Raw genomic sequence first — 19504 nt, 5'->3', positions numbered from 1 at the left:
GAATTTTGGGTGAACAGATGATGTCATTTCTGCAGCATGGTATGGTGTGTGTGTGTGTGTGTGTGTGTGTGTGTGTGTGTGAGAGAGAGAGAGAGAGAGAGAGATAAAAAGAGAAAGAATGCCTTTAAAAACCAGCACTGTGATTACAGAATGGGTTATGTGAGCTTTTCTGGTCCCTTTTAGATGTGAAGCCCTCCAACATGCTAGTAAACACAAGAGGCCAGGTCAAGCTGTGTGATTTTGGAGTGAGCACCCAGGTAGGTCTCTGTCCTCCCTGTGTGCTCTCCCCTCTACAACATGTACTTTTTATTTTCAATCTGCTGTCTGGATTGAAAAATCACCTTGCTGCCAGACAAACAGAAACCGCATCTCTTCCTCGGCTGGGAGCGTGTTATTCATTTTTAATCTCTAAGCGAGTTTCCTTCATCAGAATATGATTGTTCATTGTTTAATGACAGTAAAAACTGCTGATATTGTAATTACTACTTACGAATAGCAAACTTCATTGATATGCAGCTTTGATATGAAAGCGTTTTGGCCAGACAAAAGGGAGGGCAGAGTGGAAGCTGTGCCTGGGGAGCCCAACTGGCCCACAATAAAAATTAATATTGGGAGCAACAATGGTGGAGGGCCATTACAATGTGCAGCACAAATTTTAATTAATTTCCATTTTGGGCCTCCCCTGAGAACCCCAGTGATAGTGACCCATGAGCGTGCTGTGATGTTGATTTGAATTGCAGCCACCTTTACTCCCAGCCAAACACGAAGACCAAAGCGAAGGTCATCGTTGTATTATGAGTTGTCAAAGTCTGTTATCCCTCCAGCGTATTTAGTGTTCGTTTCATTCTAGTAATGCATGGGGCTTCATTCACATCTTGAGCCATCTGACTAAAAAATGAGTGTGTTCAAATTCTACTTCAAATTGACTTTTTATATCAGGCGGGTTTGGGGTACTAAAGCGATAACGCATCCTGCTTAAGTGAATTGTTTAAGGTTATCTGCTATAAACTATAATGCTGTGCTTGTTTAAATTGGAAATCACATTCAAAAGAAAAGAGAGATTTAATCATTTTTAATGCCTTTGTAGATAAATTTGTTCCCTTTTACATAATTTTTAGTTGATTTATAGGAATGATGATTGTAGGTTAAATGAGGAATAATTGCCCATTTTATTTCCACATTATCTTTATATTGTTCTAACAGACTGTTTTGTCTCATAGCTGGTGAATTCTATAGCCAAGACGTATGTTGGAACAAATGCTTATATGGCGGTAAGTAAACTTATGCAAAAATAACATTTAAAACCAACATCTTTATCTTTATGTACTTGGTAATGTATACTTCTTGAATTAATTCCACAGCTTTAGCCTAGCAGATCATAAATTACAAAGTCAATCCAGTCAGGATCCAATTTTTAAATCTTTCCAAAATGCATGAGGAGCTATCAACTCATCTGACTCTGTTGACTTAACTGGTCGGTATAAGTGTGAAATTGCTGAGTTTTGAAGTTTCGTCCTACAGAAAAATTGCACCTTCTAGCATATTGACTACTTATCCATGTTGCTTTTTTAATTAACCCTAAAATGTGCCAAGATGTCAGTCAATAAGATTGGTTGTTTTTTCCAGGAATACAAACATGCTTTGTCACCAGATCAAAATTAAATTACTGATGTAGCTGAATTTTACTTCCAAATCTCTGAATGTGAGTGTTAGCAGTTCATTCTCTCTAGGACTTGTACCTCTCTGTTTTGTTTAGATGTTGGATTCATGCCTGCAATTTAAATTTGTAAAAATAAAAGGTATGAGCTCAGAGCTATTTCAGAGTCCAGTGTGACTTCACTCAGACCTGTTTTTCTTACTTTTTGAGTAAGAGAAATACTCATGTCCATATAAATGTTTAGTGTATTGGTTTCCAGAATCAATTCAAGAGTGGGAAGGAGAAAGCCACACAAGAAGCTTATCCAGTATCATTATTGGAGCTAAGTTTTTGTTTTAACATTAATTTTTTAAATGAGGGCTCTGGTTGACTTAGGTTCTCCCTTTCAGTTCTGATCATCTTGGTTTCTTTATCATGGAGTTCAGCAATTTTAGTATGGATAGAACCATGGTAATCATGCTCAATATTCTTAGTTCATTCTTATCTTTTTTTTTTTTTTTTTTTTTTTGTACCAGGGATTGAACCCAGGGGCGCTTATCCCAGCCCTTTTTATATTTTATTTAGAGACAGGGTCTCACTGAGTTGTTTAGGGACTCACTAAGTTGCTGAGGCTGGCTTTGAACTCACTATCCTCCTGTCTCAGCCTCCCGAGTTGCTGGGATTACAGGCATGAGCTACTGCACCCGCCTCTTGTAGTATCTTGATTAAAAGATTTTAATATGGATGGAAGCTTGGGTCTTATTTTCAGAACAATACAGAGCATTTTTTCACTCAGATATCAGAATATTTTTGTTTTGCATTGTTTTTAAAGAAAATTCATACCCTTTTATTTTTCTGAGTGATGTGAAAAAAAAATGGATTCACCTTCAAAGTCATCATATCTGTTTTTTTTTTTTTTTTTTTTTGGTGCTGGGGATTGAACCCAGGGCCTTGTGCATGCGAGGCAGGCACTCTACCAACTGAGCTATATCCCCAGCCCCATCATATCTGTTTTTATAAAACTTAGTCTCCTTCCTGGCTACATCAGGTTGGGTGAAATTGGTGAGCCACCTTTGTAGTTAACAAAGCCCTGCTAATGCTACAGTCTCAGTCTTTGAAAGAATATGAAACACTGTGATTTAAAAAAAAAACTATAAATGAAACAACTTCTCAACTACCCATCATGTTCTTAGTAGCTTTAAATTGCTCTAATAATTAAATTGCTTTATATTTGAATGTACAAATCCAGATTACAGTTGTCTTTCCCAGGTGTACATTAAAGAAATTACTTTTTTTCCTTTTTGTTTATGGATGAATGTGATGCATCCGTCTGTTAATTGAAAATGTGAGGATTAAAATCATGAAACGTTAGCTCAGGTTGGCAGTGCTGAAATTGCTTTGCTTCTTGGGTGAGTGAATTCTAGTCATCAACTTTTTAGTTCAAACTGTAAAAAGCAGAAGTTACCTAGGCAGAAAACAGAGATGGCCTGAGCGGGAGAGCTTAACTTAATTCAGTAGGTTCTCATTGACCAAGTACTTACCTAGATTGCCTCAGATCAAGATCAAGAGTTGGGGCAGGGAACATGGAAACAATCCATTTTTACACTCCCTGCCTTGTATCTGTTGACATCTCCTGAGGGAGAGGAGTTGGTGGGGTTTTTTTTTTTGTTGTTGTTTTTTGTTGTTACCCAGAACTGGATTGCATTTCAGCTGGTTCGTTTATCATTTTGAGTTCCACATGAAGATCTATGCCAAGAGTTAGCAAACTACAGCTCACAGGCCTGTTTTGTAAGTAAAGTTTTATTGGAATGTGGCAGCGGTCATTTGTTTGTGTATTTTGTGTATTTGATGTGACTGCGGTAGCAGGGCTGAGGAGTTAGGACAGTTGAACAGGGAGCATATGACCCACAAAGGAAAAAGTATCTACTGTCTGGCCCTTTACAGAAAAAAAATTTGCCAGTCCCCAGTTCATGCCAGGGAAAGCGGATCTGAGTCTGCGCACCTCAGTTGATCGCCCAGTGCTCACTGAGCACCCTCCACGCTGTCCGTCAGGTACTTCAGAACCACTTGGTAGTCCACCTAAGTTTTGGGCAAAATAGGAAACATGCCCTCATGTATAGCAGCATCGTCTGTGACCTGATAAGGACTTAAGCTGTTCCAAACATACATTTAGAAAATAAGAGGGCTTGTAATGTACAGATTCGATGATTCAAACAGGATGCAAGGGGGCACTTAGAAAAGAGAGATCACTGAGGAAAGATGAGCAAAGACTCGGAAACAGAGGGTGGCATGGAATCTGTGGGGGTGGGAGGTGGGGTAGAGGACAAATAATAAATTGTGGGACTGTATAATTAGAGGTCATCTGATGTAATGATGGAATGCCCTCCATTTCCCTCACTTTGTATTCATGCGTACTTCTGTGTAGTGGTAATAACATTATTAATAATAGCTAGCACTTAATTAGCACTATGTGCCAATCATTCTTTTAAGCTCTTGCATGTGTTAACTCTTTAAATCCTCAAAACAACCCTATGAAGTGGTAATATTATTATTCTCATTTTACAGATGAAGAAATTGAGGTGAGAGAAGTTATATGACTTACCCAAGTTCACACAGCTAATAAGTGGCAGTTAGGATTCATACCTGAGTGATCTGCCTCCAGAGGCTAACTCTAAATTGCTGTGCCTCTCACCATTTCAAAATTATTTATGTCTCTCCCAGTCTAGATTATGAACTTCACAGGGGCAGAGTTTATTCATTTCATTCTCTGTACCTGTCCTTCACACAGTGTCCAATGAATGAGTTAGTTCATGACAGCTACAATCCAGAAGTTTCTTGTACACTAATTATAAGATATGAGCATGCAACTTTCTGTATTAAGAATCTTATTTACATATTAAAGGTATAGAAGACCCCTGATTATTTAAATACAACCAGATAGACCACTGAAATGTTGAAGAGAAAATGAACCAGAAAGAAATAGCCCTGCATGTTCAAACAATGTCTGTTTATTCTCCTATACCCCTGAGTGTAAGATACAAGAAAAATAACAATAGGAGAAAGGAAGACTTTTGTAACATCCTAAATCATCTGGACAATGACTCTAGGCCCCAATAAGCAGCAGAGCTTGTGGGAGGTTTTGAAAGTCATCATGATCATGGTCAGTGGGAAGCCACTGACCAGTGAGGAGATGGAAACCTATAAAATGTCCTGTTCAAGGACACATGCCTTTTAAGGGACAGATATTGTCGGTTCAGTAGACCGAAAATAGTAGATTTGCAACTACGTTTTAACAGAATTTCATCCAGAAGAATTATAAAAGGGGTCCAGAAGGTGTTGGGGGTTATATTAAATAAAACTATTTCTCAGAAATACTAATTACTGAATATTTGTTCTAAAGATAAAAGTCCCTAAACTTTAACAAACTATTGTTTTTAAAATTTAACATTATTAGTATGAGCACTGAAATTTTGAAATTAAAAAAAAGTCACTTAAATACTTATTCTTTAGAATCAGAAAATAAATCTAAATGATTATTCTTATCTCCTGAATGTCACCCGCCCCTTCCCCTCACTGTTCAGGCTGCTCCCATCCTTAGAAATGTCTTTACCTGGAATAAAACCTGTACAGATCATATGCTGTGACTCAGGTAGCCATGCTCATGTTGTGACAGTAAGGGTAGGGGTGACGACTGGGAAAAGGCTAGCATTTACTGAGCATTCCCCTATGGCACATACTGAATCAAGCATGTTACATGGATTCATTTAATCCTCACACAACCCATAGTATAGAGCTGTCATTATTATCGCCACTTTACAGAGAACCAAAGGTGAAGTAACTTTAGCCCAAGGTCTCAGAGCAGCACGTAGTGAGAGGCAAGATTTAATTAGGACACCAGCTTCTGGTTGCAACAAATGGCAGGTTAGGTTATTTGGATCAACTCTTCTGTTGAAAAGGCTAGTTAAAAAAATGTTTTTAACTATCTCCAATGCACTGAAGAGCTAAATGTACAGGAACTCTCAGGACAATTTTTGAGTGAAATCTCATATCAGAAAGGAAAGCAGAATATCAGCACCAAAGCTGCATATTCCTGAGGGCCTCCACCTTACCACACTCAGGAGAGAGGACAGTGGTCAGGCTCCAGGGCCCACCTAAGACTGAAGGTCTCAGACATCTTCCCCAGAGGTCCTCCCTGTTTCCTGCTGGAAGCCCAGAGGGCTCACCATCAGCAAACCAGAGCTGAAGCTGCCACTCCTCCCTCGCCCCAGGGAACTGAAAAAAGAAGCCTGTCGGAGATGAGCAGAGAAGCAGAAGAAAGAAAAGTGGGAAAGGCGGGGTCAGTACTGGAGTGCATTGTAAACATTTATGGAACTAGGTAACTACATGTGGGTCCTGGTTAAATGTCCAGTCACAGAGTAGCCAGAGCAAGGAGTGTGAGTGCCAGCTTGAAGCCACTGTCCTGGAAGAACCACTGTAAATTTGCATCTTCCATCATCACCAAGCCTTGCTGTTCTCAGGAACAAGCCAGGGGTTTTGTTCTCTTTTGTGTGCTCTTCACTTCCGCTTCAGGACAGAGGTGCTTCTCAGGAAGCCATCTTGTCACTTAGCGTTTTACACTGCTGACAGCTGTCATGTGAGCAGATGACCCCAGCCTTAGCTTTTTAACTGCAGAATATCCATCACAGATCCTCTGTCAGCAGTGTTGTACCTGGTGGTTGGTTTTACTTTGAGAGGAGAGGACAGGGCAGGCCACCTTGGCTTCAAGTGTGAGACCAAGGACTGGGTAGAGCATTTGCCTAGCATGCACAAGATCCTGCGTTTAGTCCCCAGCACCACAAAAAATAATGAATAAATAAATAAAGTGTGAGACTAGCTTTGGATTATGCAGCTTTAGTTCAAGAAATGCGAGCTCCACAATTCAGAATGTGTTGGGCTTGTCTTCTACCTGAGTCAGTTGCAGGTCCTGGGCATGTTTGCAAGTCCCTGTCTACCTTATGCGTGCTTTAGGATAGGTGCATGGAGCTCGCTACCTGCTTCTGCTGAGCATTCTTGCTCAGGCACATCATCACAACAGTGATCTTATTTGTTAGCTTATTGCAAGGATAATTTTTCCAAGAAGTTGTCAAAATCTCATCCTTCTCTTACTTGCTACCTGATATCTGTGAATATTACCACTTTTTCAGTTTTTTAAAATTTGATTTTCTATGTTTTATTCAGCTGTCAATTTGCATTTGTTTTGGTAGGTCAGTGGGCAAATGCAAAGGATATATTTAATCTCATCATTGGTTCTGCCAGGATATTTTATATGCACATTCCAATTCTACTTGTATGTCTGTTTCTTCTGCATTCTGGATGAAGTGCTGTGTGTTGGTAATTGTTCAGCCAGTGGAAGGAAGAAATGGAGAGAAGAAGGCAAGAAGACCAGGGAGTAAAGCAGCATTTGATTATTTCTTTAACAATTCTGGAGGGTTTTAGGATTTTCGTCTTTGCCGTAAGTTCTTGATGAACATGAACAGCAGCAATCTTTGGGGAAGTTACATTAGAATTCTTTGAGGAACTTAATTATGAAGTTCATTCTTAAAACCAAATGTGTGGTGAACATGTTTTGCACCCCTCCGGTCGGCATGCACAGAGTGCTGCATGCCTGCCACTTGCCAGCTGTGGCACCAGGCATGAGGTAAATAGACACTCCCTTTGTCTCTTAGGGGAAAGAGACTAGAAAATGGACGATAGTAACACAGTATGACAAATAAATGTTAAAGATAAGAACAGCATCTCAGTGAAGTCCAGAGGCAGGACTGGGTGATTCTGTCTGAGAAATAGAGAAAGGTTACACAAATAAAAGTGGCCCTCAAGCAAGGCCTATACAAGGTAGAGTCGCTAAGTAGAGGAGGAGGAAGGGGGAGACATCCAGAGGGTCACTGCCTTTGCAGAAATCTTTAGTGGCTGGAGTTGAGAATACTAAAGAATCAACCAGAGAAGAATTTTTTAAAATGAAGATTCCCAGGCCCTCACCCAGAGATTCTGGTTCAGGAGGTTCGTTTGTGGTGAGCACCTGTGGCGGCTGTGTGGTGGTTGGTACAAAGACTGAATTTGCAGAAATACTCACCAGATTGAGACTGTCAGTATGCACCAATATTGAGACCAGAGTGCTTGGCTCCTCTGACTTAGTTCTGGGGAAGTTTGGCACTTTGGAAAGAACTCTAACTTTGCAGTCGGAAATAAGTGGGTTTGAGCTGGGCACAGTGGCTCTCAATTGTAATCCCAGCAGCTTGGGAGGCTGAGGCAGGAGATTGAGAGTTCAAAGCCAGCCTCAGCAACTTGGAGAGGCCCTAAGCAACACAGTAAGACCCTGTCTCTAAATAAAATACAAAAAAAGGGGGAGCTGGGGATGTGGTTCAGTGGTGAAGTTCCCCTGAGTTCAATCCTTGGTACCCCCGGCTCCCCAAAAATAGAAATAACTGGGTTTGAATCCTAGCCCTGCTCCTGGACAGTACACTAAATGCTCGCTAATCCATAGCTTGAGGCTTGGGCAATAATTACATCAGGGATGATGGTATAAAACTCAAATGAATCTGAAATAAGAGTGCGTCAAAGGACTTAAAATGGTGACTGGCATGTGGCAAATCTTTAGCAAGTATACACAGTGGTAATGTTGATGATGGTGATGATGACAGTAATGATGTTACTCCCATAACGGGCTAGCCAGTTCCATAGGAATGCATCCTAATACCTATTAAACTGATTAGAATTGGATAATGAGATGTGATCCTTTATCCAGTTCTGATCCCAGCCCTGCCCAGTTAGCTCAGTAACTTTGAGCAGCTGTTCCACCTTTGTGAGAACCGTTTGTCTTATCATTTGTTAATGTGTTCATCCCAGACTTTCTCTAAGTACCCTACTGAATGCCAAATTCTAGCTGGACAAATTAGGAAGCCCCCACTCAGTATAAAATCATTCCTGTTGAGGTAGAATATGCATGTGGCAGATTTCTACACTAGGTGTTCAATATGCGTCTTGATTGGAGGACCAAGTATCCCAAGTGGACCTTCCAAACTATTTCTTGATACGTATCAAAAAAAACCTGGGGAGCTGGGTTTGTGACTCAGTGGTGGAATGCTTGCCTTCACATGTGTGAGGCACTGGGTTCGTTTCCCAGCACAACATTAAAAAAAAAAAAAAAGAAAAAAATTAAAGGTATTTGTGTCTATCTACAACTAAAAATATTTAAAGAAAACCCTGGTAAGTGAAATAAAACATTGAACAGTAGGTGAATCTAGAAAAAAGGAAATGTAGATATTTTTGCACTAGTCTTATTCTTTCCCCTTCCCTGTAAGTTTGAAATTATTTCCAAAAAAAAATTAAAATTTTCTAAACTCTAGTCTTCAAGACCCATCTATCAAAATACAAGTGATAATATTGTATAATTTTGTGTAATTTGTCCCTCTATAGTTAGACTACTAGACTTGGAGGGAGAAGACCTGAGTTCAGTTCTCAGCTCATTTGCTAGCTTAGGTGGTTGTCATATTAATTCACTAATTGGAACTTTGATATTCTTTGTTTGTGAAATAGGGATAATAGTTTTTTTCCCCACAGGGACTGTGTAGAGGATCGAGAAAAAAAAAAAAAAATATATATATATATATATACACACACACACACACACATACATACATATATATGTATATATAGAGAAAATTTCTACATAGTCTCTATATAATATGTACATGTACACATGCACATATGTGTAAAATTGTTTTGCTGTGCAAATGTTGGTGGCTTCCCATCTTAGCCAAGTTTGTGTTCAGTTTGTGTTTCCTGAAGTAACTTAGATCAGCTCATAGACTCCTTTCTGTTTTCTTACAGCCTGAAAGAATTTCAGGGGAACAGTATGGAATCCACTCTGATGTCTGGAGCTTAGGAATCTCTTTCATGGAGGTATGTTGTTGCTGCAACTTGACACTTCTGTGCACATCTGTGCTAATATGTTCTATCAGGAAGAATACAATAAAATAAACCTTCAGTGTGTTATGTATGTGTGTACAGAGTTTGACTCTAAAGTCCTTATTTTGATATTGAACTGACTCTGGGTAATTCTAAAGCACTATTTCACATAGATTGCCTATATAAGAAATATACAAAGTGCTTATTAAAAGAACAGATTCCCAAGCCCCATCCAAGACTAGTTAAATCCCAATCTCTTAAGAATCTGCACATTTGACACGTTCCCTGGGCGAACCCTATGCCCAATAATTCTGGAGAACCTATATTCTAAAAAAAGGTTTCCATAAAAATGCTATATGATGCTAGCCTTGTTGGAAAATAACACCCAAAGGCACAGCCTGCTCACTTGGATGTATAAGTCCTACATAGTTGTTTAAAAAGGGGTGGGGGAACCTTGTTCCAGTGTAGTCCTTTCACATGTGTTTGTGGGGCGGGGGAGATGTGATGTGATGGATGTGGAGTAGCACATATATGTAACATAATTTTATGTCTTTATCCTTCATTGCTGTATTTAGAATGGACTTTATCTTAGTGTGGTAGGTGCAGCCCCACTAGAATTCTATGCTCAGATCTATAAAGTGACCATATGACTTACATTGGAAGTTCATGTGACTCAATCTGAATTACAGTATTATAAAACCCAGGTATTCACCAGGGCTTCAAGAATTATTTCTCAGCTACATTGATTGAGATACAGGAAGACTTTTTTTTTAAAGTAGAAAGGAGTCTTTAAGTAAGATCATAGAGTTGGATTAACAATTTTATTACTTTTTTTAAGTCAAGTACTTTTTCTGTGACTTTTTGTAATGTATGAATGCTATTGTGTTTATAAGGAAATTCTTTAGACACAGTTTACCTGCATGGTAGAAAGAAAGCAAAAATAAAGTGTTCAGTGTTTATTAAACCATATTCTTCTGTTTCTCTACAAAAGGGAATCCAAGAGAAATACAGTATGTGTGCTCAGAGGTTAATCTTAATGGTGGACAGGTCTCAGGACTGTCTCCCAACAGAATCCTGAAGGGCTTGTTCTGTTAGCCTTCAGTGGAAGCTAGTTCTTTTCATTTATGTGACCCAGACCTTGTCACTTCCCTTTGCATATTTTAAAACATCATCACTGATTGTATTTTACAAATGATCAGATAGTGTGTAGAACACTGAGAGGTTCCTTGGTGTAGAGATGAGAATCCCAGGCTGGAATGGAAGACCATCTCATTCCAGTGTAGTCATATCACATATGTATATGGGGTGGGGGTGCAGCAGTATGCAGTTCCCACTTTGCTACTAGTTTCCTCCATGGCCCTGGACTAGCCACTGTTCCTTACTGGACCTCAGTGTCTTCATCTGTAAAATAAGATCTCTAAGGCCCTTTTCAGACTAATATTCTGTAACTCCACTACTGACCATTCTGCTGTTCTTTCCTTAACTTTCTCACAACCACAGAGCTGAGTGACTGAAACAGGGCCGCACTCTGGCATGGCTTAGCAAGAGGGGCATAGAATACTGTAAGAGAGCATCTCTGTAGGTTCAGATTCAGAGCACACATAAATGTTCACCATTCATCCTCCTCCACTTGCTTTTGCATTCCTGTCTTGAGCTCCTGTTGTGCCGCTGCTGGGCAGTGGGGATGGAGTAGTGAGAGGACACTCAGGTCTTGGCTCTCCTGCACTACATTTGGTGAGGGGTGGGGCATGAAAGCAAAGATAGAAAGCAAAGTGATAACTAAATACATAGCTCATTAGGTGGTGATGAGTCCCATAAAGGAAAAGAAAGCAGACAGTCCTCTCTGATGAAGTACCATTCAAGCAGGCACTTGAATGCCACTTGGTAAGAGCAGGTGCAAAGGCACCAAGATGGAGTGTGCTTGGCACGTATAAGGAAGCGAGATCAGTGTGACTGGAGTGGAGCCAGCAAGAAAAAAGTGGAAAAAATAAATTCAGAGCAGTAACCAGAGGCCACATCATGTACAACCTCAGAGGCCATGCTGAGGACTTGCGCTGTTCCTGGGAGAGTAAATGATCTGACTTAGATTATTTTCAAAGGATCACTGAGTGCTCTGTAGTATGACTGTAGAGGTACAAGCACAGAAAAAAGGAGGTCAGTTTAGATAGATGCCCAATAAATAGAATATTTATATTTACTTATGTTGCATATTGTAGTACCTATCTCCCAGTATTTTGCTAGATATTATAGTGGATAATAAAAAGAGACTTTTGGGGGAGAAAGATTGCCATCGATGTATTTGGGGTTTCATTGATCATATTCCTTTATCGTAGAGGCAAACTGTTAGCCTCTAGAACATTGAAGAAAATAAACTCATGGAATTGTAAGATCAAAGAGTATTAGGTATAGGGAACTGAAAATATCAGTGTTGGGTGTGGGACATCCAGATACCAGGGGTGTGCTGGCTCCTGCAGTGAAATGAAGAGTAAAAGATGACCACTTGGGGAAGTGAGGGCCAAGGAGACGGGGCCTTTGACGTGCCCTCTGTTTTTGAATGGGTGGTAAGGAGTAGGTGTCAGAGCAGAGGGGAGATGCTGTAGGTGTGAAGAGGAGTCTAATCATGATCAGCACAAAGGCTTGAAGAGCACCTCCCTGTACAGGAAGCTTAATGCCTTCAGAAGCAAGCTTGGCATTGCAGCCTCTGGCCTCTAGGATTCTGACCTACCAGGTCACCAAGTGACCATGTGTGACCAACCTAAGTAGTAGGCCAATAAGTCATTGGAGAATAAAGTGAGGCTCCGGGCATGTTGTACACCATATTTATGTAGGGTCCAAGGTAAAGACAAGCATGTGACAGGGAAGAGGAAAAGGAGGGTTTGAATCCATAGAGCAGACATTGTGGGTGGCTCAGATAAATAAAGATACAGGAGAGGCCCATAGGAGCGCATGTCACGAGAACATTACCTGAAGGAATTGGAAAGTTAGTCCCAAGAGGTACTTGAAGGCTGAGGTTCTTCATTTTTTTTTTTAACCAACATATGCTTGGCCATAGGTGTGGTAAATCCTATTCAGAATCATTGTTGTCAGAAATGTGGCAAAAGCATTTAAAAAATCTAAGGAACAAATTACATTGTGAAACATAAGCAACACTTTCAAAGAATTGCTTTTCTTCTGTTTGTTCTCACTTTTAGGACAAGATTCCTTTTCTAGATATGGGCTACAAAGAGGAGAAACTCATTCATTCAGTAGTTTTTACAAAGCAGTTGCCATGAGACAGGGCCTAGAGAACAGGACACATGGAGCTGAGGAGAGCTGCCTCTGGGAGACGAGGAAGCCACCTGAAGGCCAGAGCACTGTGGGCCTTGGTCAAGCATTCATGAAGGACTCCGAGCCAAGGGCTGGGGGCAGGGTTTACAAAGGAGTTGACATGGAGTGGGCCTTGAATGGATGCACCACTAGGAGAGAGGGAAAGGTGGAGACCCCTGCCCCAGCCCCCAGCACTTTCGTAGGTGGATGCTCCGATGCCCTTAAGAGGTTAGATATCAAAGCAGGCCAGGTCTCTCTAGCACTGCCCACTCGTGTACATACTGTTCTGAGGGTGTTTTGAGTCAACTGGTTTCTTTCCTTAGGTACCTATGGTGAAGACAAAATTGGATAAATATATGGGAAACCAAGCAATGGAATTTCCCCAAATTACCCAAGAATCAAATAGAGACAAAAGGGAAGCCAGAATTTTCTATCCCTTCTCCCTTTTCTAGCATTTCTTCCCCCAAGTCCATAAACTCTTACCTCTGAGCTGGCCTTCATTAGAGGTGGCCTTCTTTGTTTTAAACTCCTAAAATAACGCAGTTCACCCCTGCCTCCCTTCTTCCTGCTGCCCCTTCCCTTGTTAATGTGCTGTCAGGGTCCCCAGTGAGCACCAGAACAAGGTCTCTCACCATACTCCTTCATAAGAAATGATGTGGCATGCCACCAAAAAAAAAAAAAGAAAATCCACAGGTACATTTGTGCCTTAAGCAAAGAATCTTTAATACCAGATCTATTTTTTTTTTTTTTTGGTGGGGGGGTAATCACAGATTGAGCCCAGGGGCACTTAACCACTGAGCCCCATCCCCAGCTCTTTTTAATATTTATTTTGAGATAGAGTCTTGCTAAATTGTGAGGCTGACTTTGGACTCCCAATCCTCCTGCCTCAGCGTGTCTGGGATTACAGGCGTGCTCCACCACACCGGCCAGACCTATCTTTTATCCAAGAACTGAATTGCTCCTGCCTCCACTCGCTCAGTATCTGTTCATGGGGTAGACTGAGTTTTCCTCAAGGATTTTTTGTTGACTATATGAAGTATTTGGAATTGGCAAAAGTAACATAAAGATGGAAATTGTCCCTCAGGAAGGGAAAAATGAGATGGGTCAGCCTGAGTCAAGCATGTCAGTTTGCTGGGTGGGAGGGGTGTGGCCCCTTTCTGTTGTGAATTCATGGTTTTACACTCAGATCTTTAAACATGTTGCGGTTTTCCTCCTGTGTATTAGTTATGAAGCCGAATCGAAGTGACTGTCGTATATGGGGTTTGTGCATGCTCACTATGTAATGGGGAAGGGAACTCATGGAAATGTCACAATAAGAATCAGTGTGGAGCCAGGTGTGGTGGCAGGCCCATGCCTATAATCCCAGCTACTCAGGAGGCTGAAGCAGGAGGATAATGAGCTCAAGGCAGAACAACTTAGCAAGACCTTTTCTCAAAATAAAAAAAAAAAAGGACCAGGAATGTAGTTTAGTGATAGAGCACCCCTGAATTCAATCCCCAGTGCATAAAGAAAGAAAGAGTGAGAAGTGAGACCACTAACAAGACTGTAAAAGCCCTGAACTCAAACAAACTGGAGGTTTAAATCCTTTCCCAGAATATTTGCCTCTTCTAGGAAACTCTCACTGATTCATTTGGGTGATTTTTGGGGCTGTTCACCCTGGCAGTTACTATTCAGGGCTTCAGCACTAAACTAAAAATGAAAATGAATTTGGTACATAATAAGGGCTTCATTTTGCCAAGTTTGGGGGGGGTGTATTTAATCCTTAGGGATGGGGTTCCTCAAACACCCTAGGGCACCTCTTCCTTATTTCACAAGCAGCTCAGTGCTTATCTCTCCACCCAGAGAATGGTTTGAGCAGGGTCCTGTTCTGGTTTTTTTTTTTTTTTGCGCTAATTGATTGACCCATCCATATTCTTGTGTCACTTGAGTCACAACATCTATCTGTAGGTGAAAAATAGAAAGTCCTATGTGCAAGAGCTGTATTTTGAGATAGCCCTTCTTGAGTGAAAGCCTAAGTCATCCACCTCCAGCACCCAGGATGCAGCATGCACATTAAAAAGGCACCAGGCCAGGCTGTAATATTCTTGTTCTCGTGGAGTTTCAAGTGCACGTTCTGGTTTGTGATTCTATCTGGCGGGTTATGATCAACCTTATTAAGGTTGGTGGTGAATAATCTCCTGACAGACACTTCCACAGGAGCCAGGCTGAAAGCCCCATCTTTAGCACACGCATTTGCTCCTTTCACTTGGATCCTTGCTCTTTGTGCCTTTTGTTTGCTGCCTCTGTACGCCAGTCTCCTGAGTCCCAGGCACAGAGCAATCTGGCTCGATGTGCTTGGTTAATTGGTGTGTCATCTAGTCCTGTGAGGCCCCTCTTCAGCATGAGCACTGTTTTATTGAAGTGGTTTGAATGATGTGTTAAATGATGAAAGCAAGGACCATGGCTTAGAAAAAAATGTCTCGAGATAGGTGAAGAACATATTTAGAGAGCCACACAATGTCACTGTCATCAAAGTAATACCATCTTCTGAAGATTTTTATAGGTTCTATTGTTTTTGATAAAAAGAGTTTTTCTTGAGTTTTCAAATTACCTTTACCATGTTAAAAATAAACCTATGGAACACTATGCTGTTATCTCTGCATGGAATGTGATTTTTTTCTTCATCTCTCCAAGATACAATCTAAATACCCATGCCAACACTCATCTCCCCAGCCGAAAGTATATCTTCCGCTTCTGACATTCATGTGCACGTGAAGATGACTTTGTGTTTGCCAAAGAAGCAGACCCAGATTCAAAGTCCACCTCTGCCAGTGTAAACTCTGGAACCTTGGTTACATCACTCTAAAAACTCACTCTCTCTCTCTCTCTCTCTCTTTCTGCCTCAAGTTTCCTCATCTTGAGTTGGGGGCTCTTCTTCAGATAAACAATGATAGTAAACACACTTTTTGAAAGCAGTATTAAAATATTTCAATATTCTAGGTTCTTTTATAACAAAAATAACACTTCTGTAACACTCTCATTTAACACTAACGACCTTGTAAATTTACTTTAACAAGTAAGCTTCTCTTTGAAATAGCATCCCATATATACTAAGTGCTTACCAAGTAAAGGATTATGGGGTATTCTCTAGACGTGGATCCTGCCTTCAGATACACAGAAGAACTATTCCACTCCACCCCCCACCAAAAAAAAAATTAGGTCTCCCACTGTGACTTTGTTTCCCATTCTAGCCCCTTGTTGATTGTGAACCTGGTCTCAGGGTGACAGACGACTCTGGATGCCCTGTAAAAAGCTGCTTTTCTAGACCATAAAAAGTTGGCATTTAGTGTGATTCCCTCAGATGCTGATACTTTCTTCTCTTAGTTTAAAAAATTACTTTGAAGAAGCTATGTGTTGTAGTGCATACCTATAATCCCAGCAATTTGGGAGGCTGAGACAGGAGGATTAGTTTCAAGGCCAGCTTTAGCAACTTAGTGAGATCCTGTCTCAAAATTTTAAAAAGGGCTGGGGATATAGTTCAGTGGTAAAGCACCCCTGGGTTCAATTCCCAGTACCAAAAAAAAAAAAAAAAGAAAAAGAAAAAAATATATATACATATATATTTTTTTTAAGATCGTGAACAGAAATTAAATCTTATGATACTGTTCAGTCTGCTGCTCCAGCTAGTGAGATATCTTACCTGTTGATCAGAAGTTTCTGCTGAAAGCTGTCAGAGGGTCCAAAGAGAAAAGAAATATCCATGGAAGACTGAATAGGAAATTGGGTAGGAGGTGGGTCTGGAGTTCTTGTCATGGGCTGTGGAGGAAAAACGCACAGAACAGTTTCTGTCACTCTTTCCCCAACTCCTACTCCCTTTCTGTAATTCTGTCTCTACTTGATTTTTTACATTGTCATTTTTGGGGTTTGGGGTCTAAAATTTTGTATAAGTTACTCCAAAAAGAAGCCATTAAAATGACCTTTGGCAGATGATGGATTGAGTAGTTGAGTCCTTTTGGAGGATTGTGAAGGGCCCCAGCTGTCTCAGATTACCATGCCTGAATGCCCCTTCTCCGAGGTTGTCAGTGATCCTAGTGAATGTGAAGCTGCAGACAAAGTGAAGTGTTTCCCCTGAATGCCGCATTGTTGAGCTTGCTTTGTGCTCAGAGCTATTGGAAACAACCACGAGACTGACAAAACAAGCTGAAGCAGGTGCTAGCAGTCCCAGCTAAGCGTTTTATTATTTTGATGGATTTCAGACTGATTTTAAAGATTCTCCAATAGCACATGCCCACATCACGTGTACACACAAACACACCAAACTTGGAGTTTTAAAAAACCTTGAGTTGACAGAGTTTTGATATAAAGAATAAGAAAATAAAGAGGAGACAGCATTGGCTTTTGACAACCCATCTCCACGTGCTCCTCAGTGGAGAAGCAATCTGTTCCTTTATGACCATCAGGGTGAACCTCCTGAAACTGTAAATGAAAACAGACAAGACCTGTGACTCTGTGTTCAATATAAAGCATCTTCTAATGCACACAGATCCCTATACTCTTCCTACTCACTGTAATCGTCTGCCTTGGGAAGAAAAATGTTCCATCCCTAGGGACATTTAAGTAGTGACTGACCAATTGGCTTTTGTTTGTTTATACTGGGGATTGAACCCAGGGCTCCACACATGCTAGGCAAGCACTCTTATCACTGAGCTACATCCTCAGCCAGATTATTTTTGTTAGAAGTAATTCTTTGTAGAAGAGATGGCATAAGGTTGGATAAACTGCATAGTCATTTATTCATTTATTTACTCAGCAAAAATTTGTTGAGTACCTACTGTACGGCAGGTCCTATCACTAGGGACCCTGCTGTAAATAAAACTGACAAAATCCATGCTTCCATGGAGCCCACATTTTAAAGAGGGGTGTTTGACAATTGTGGGTTGTCAGCCACCAGGTTGGAGGGCTAGATATGAGAAACTGATTGGTGTGGGGTTACTTTTGAGGTGAGATCTAGAAGATGAGGGGAAACCAGTCTCCTAGTGATATCCGTCAACTCAAAAGTTCCACAAGTCTGATATTTTGGGACATCCTGTGGCTAACTTGGAAATATCCAGTGGGTAATAGCCTCTTCTCCTAGAATTCTGTCATTATTCAAATCCTCTGATTGTTAAAAATCCTTTTGAAGATCCTACAGACAATATTACATGCTTTGGTTTGAACTGGATATAGAATACTTCAGCTTTTTCTCCAGAGTTTATTTAGGAAATTCATTTATATACCTCATCTTATATTTAGAGACCAGGAAATTTTTTAACTAAAGAAAGACTGTGGAACTGGTAAATCACTCCCTTTACCAGCGAGGAGGGAGAGGAGGAATGTGACGTGTGTACGGTTCGCAGCCTGCACCTTGCAGGAGAGGAGTGGGAAGGAGACCTTCTGACGTGAAGTCATGTGCCCTCTCCTGTCCTGCGAGCTGCTGCCTTTCTCTTGCTCACTGTGAGTCTAACCAGAAGGATGGCAGCATAACACTTGACATGTAGTGAAACTTAACAGAGCCATTTGATATCCATTATCTCATGTAAGCTTCTCCCCACTGTGATGGGAAATGACTGAACAACTAGTAATTTGAGTCATCAAAGGTTGTTCTGTGTTATGAGCATCAAAGTTCCCATTCTGCAAAGGAGGACACTGAGACCCAGAGAAATGTCCAGAAAAGACTTTTCCAGAAAGGTTAAGTGACTGGACCTGGAGCACCAGTAGTCAAGTGTCCTGGCATGTGAATTAAAATCTACTTCTTCCATTATGCTATAGAAAGGAAGTGATCAAATAGTGAAAAAGAGGAGTTGAAAGGTAAATGTAAATGAGCTGGAAATTAGATAAAGGCAGAGTCAGGCTTGTGGCTCTGCTAGTCAGTCCAGACTGCTTTTCATAGGCTTACATCTTACACTATCCCCATCTATCCCCATATCTGGGTGAGTTTTACTGTTCTGAAATGTTCTTCTTTTCTTTCAGAAACCAGAGCCTAGTTTATTTTTTCAAAAGAAACACAAAAATGAACCTAACCTCCAATGCGTCTACTCTCACAGGAAGTAGGCAGGTGAGAATTTCAACTAGTCAGTAAACATTTATCCAGGGCTACCTTGTGTCGGCAGTAAGAATACAAACTTTGCCCTCAGGAGCTCCTTTCCTAGTAGAGAGGAAGAGAAGTAGAAGTGCAGTGGACCCTCTCAGGATTGGGCCAGTGAGAGTGATCACTGACCTCAGAGTCGGGAGCATTCTGGTTATCCATTACTCCTTAATAAACGACCCAAAATTAGTGACTTAAAATAACAGCCACTTATTTACTCAGATTCTGTGGGTCAGGATCCTAGCAGGGCTCATCCACGTCATGGGCATCAGGGATTTCTCGTGAGGCTGCAGCCAGATAGTGGTTAAGGATGGAAGATCCACGATGGCTTCCCTGCACCCTGTTGCCTTGGTGGAGGCCAGGAGAGGCTGAGGCATGTCTGTCCCCTTGTGCCGCTCAGGCCCACTCATGCCCACAGACTCTTTCTCTCGCACACACTCTGTCCTTTGCTCCTCCTCAGGTCCGGCTTGGGCTTCTTGGTGCCTGGTGTTCTGTGCTGTGATGGTAAAGCTTTA

At 41.0% G+C, this 19504-nt stretch overlaps 1 protein-coding gene across 5 annotated transcripts in view; it reads left to right on the top strand.

Annotated features, from left to right (window-relative positions):
* Map2k5 (mitogen-activated protein kinase kinase 5) overlaps positions 1-19504 on the top strand; it is a 232700-nt gene that overhangs the window by 124758 nt on the left and 88438 nt on the right. For all 5 annotated transcript variants that reach the window (XR_007106679.1, XM_047537347.1, XM_047537354.1 and 2 more), the window contains 3 exons: positions 184-257; positions 1221-1271; positions 9503-9574. Coding sequence is in view for 4 of the 5 variants with exons in the window: in XM_047537347.1 (XP_047393303.1) it covers positions 184-257; positions 1221-1271; positions 9503-9574 (197 nt within the window). In the remaining variant the exon portion in view is untranslated. The remainder of the gene's footprint in view (positions 1-183; positions 258-1220; positions 1272-9502; positions 9575-19504) is intronic.

Source organism: Sciurus carolinensis, chromosome 2 (genome assembly GCF_902686445.1).
Source record: "Sciurus carolinensis chromosome 2, mSciCar1.2, whole genome shotgun sequence".
In the NCBI taxonomy this organism is placed as follows: Eukaryota; Metazoa; Chordata; class Mammalia; order Rodentia; family Sciuridae; genus Sciurus; species Sciurus carolinensis.
Note: the sequence above shows the minus strand (reverse complement) of the source record. Positions and strands in the feature narration are given on the sequence as shown.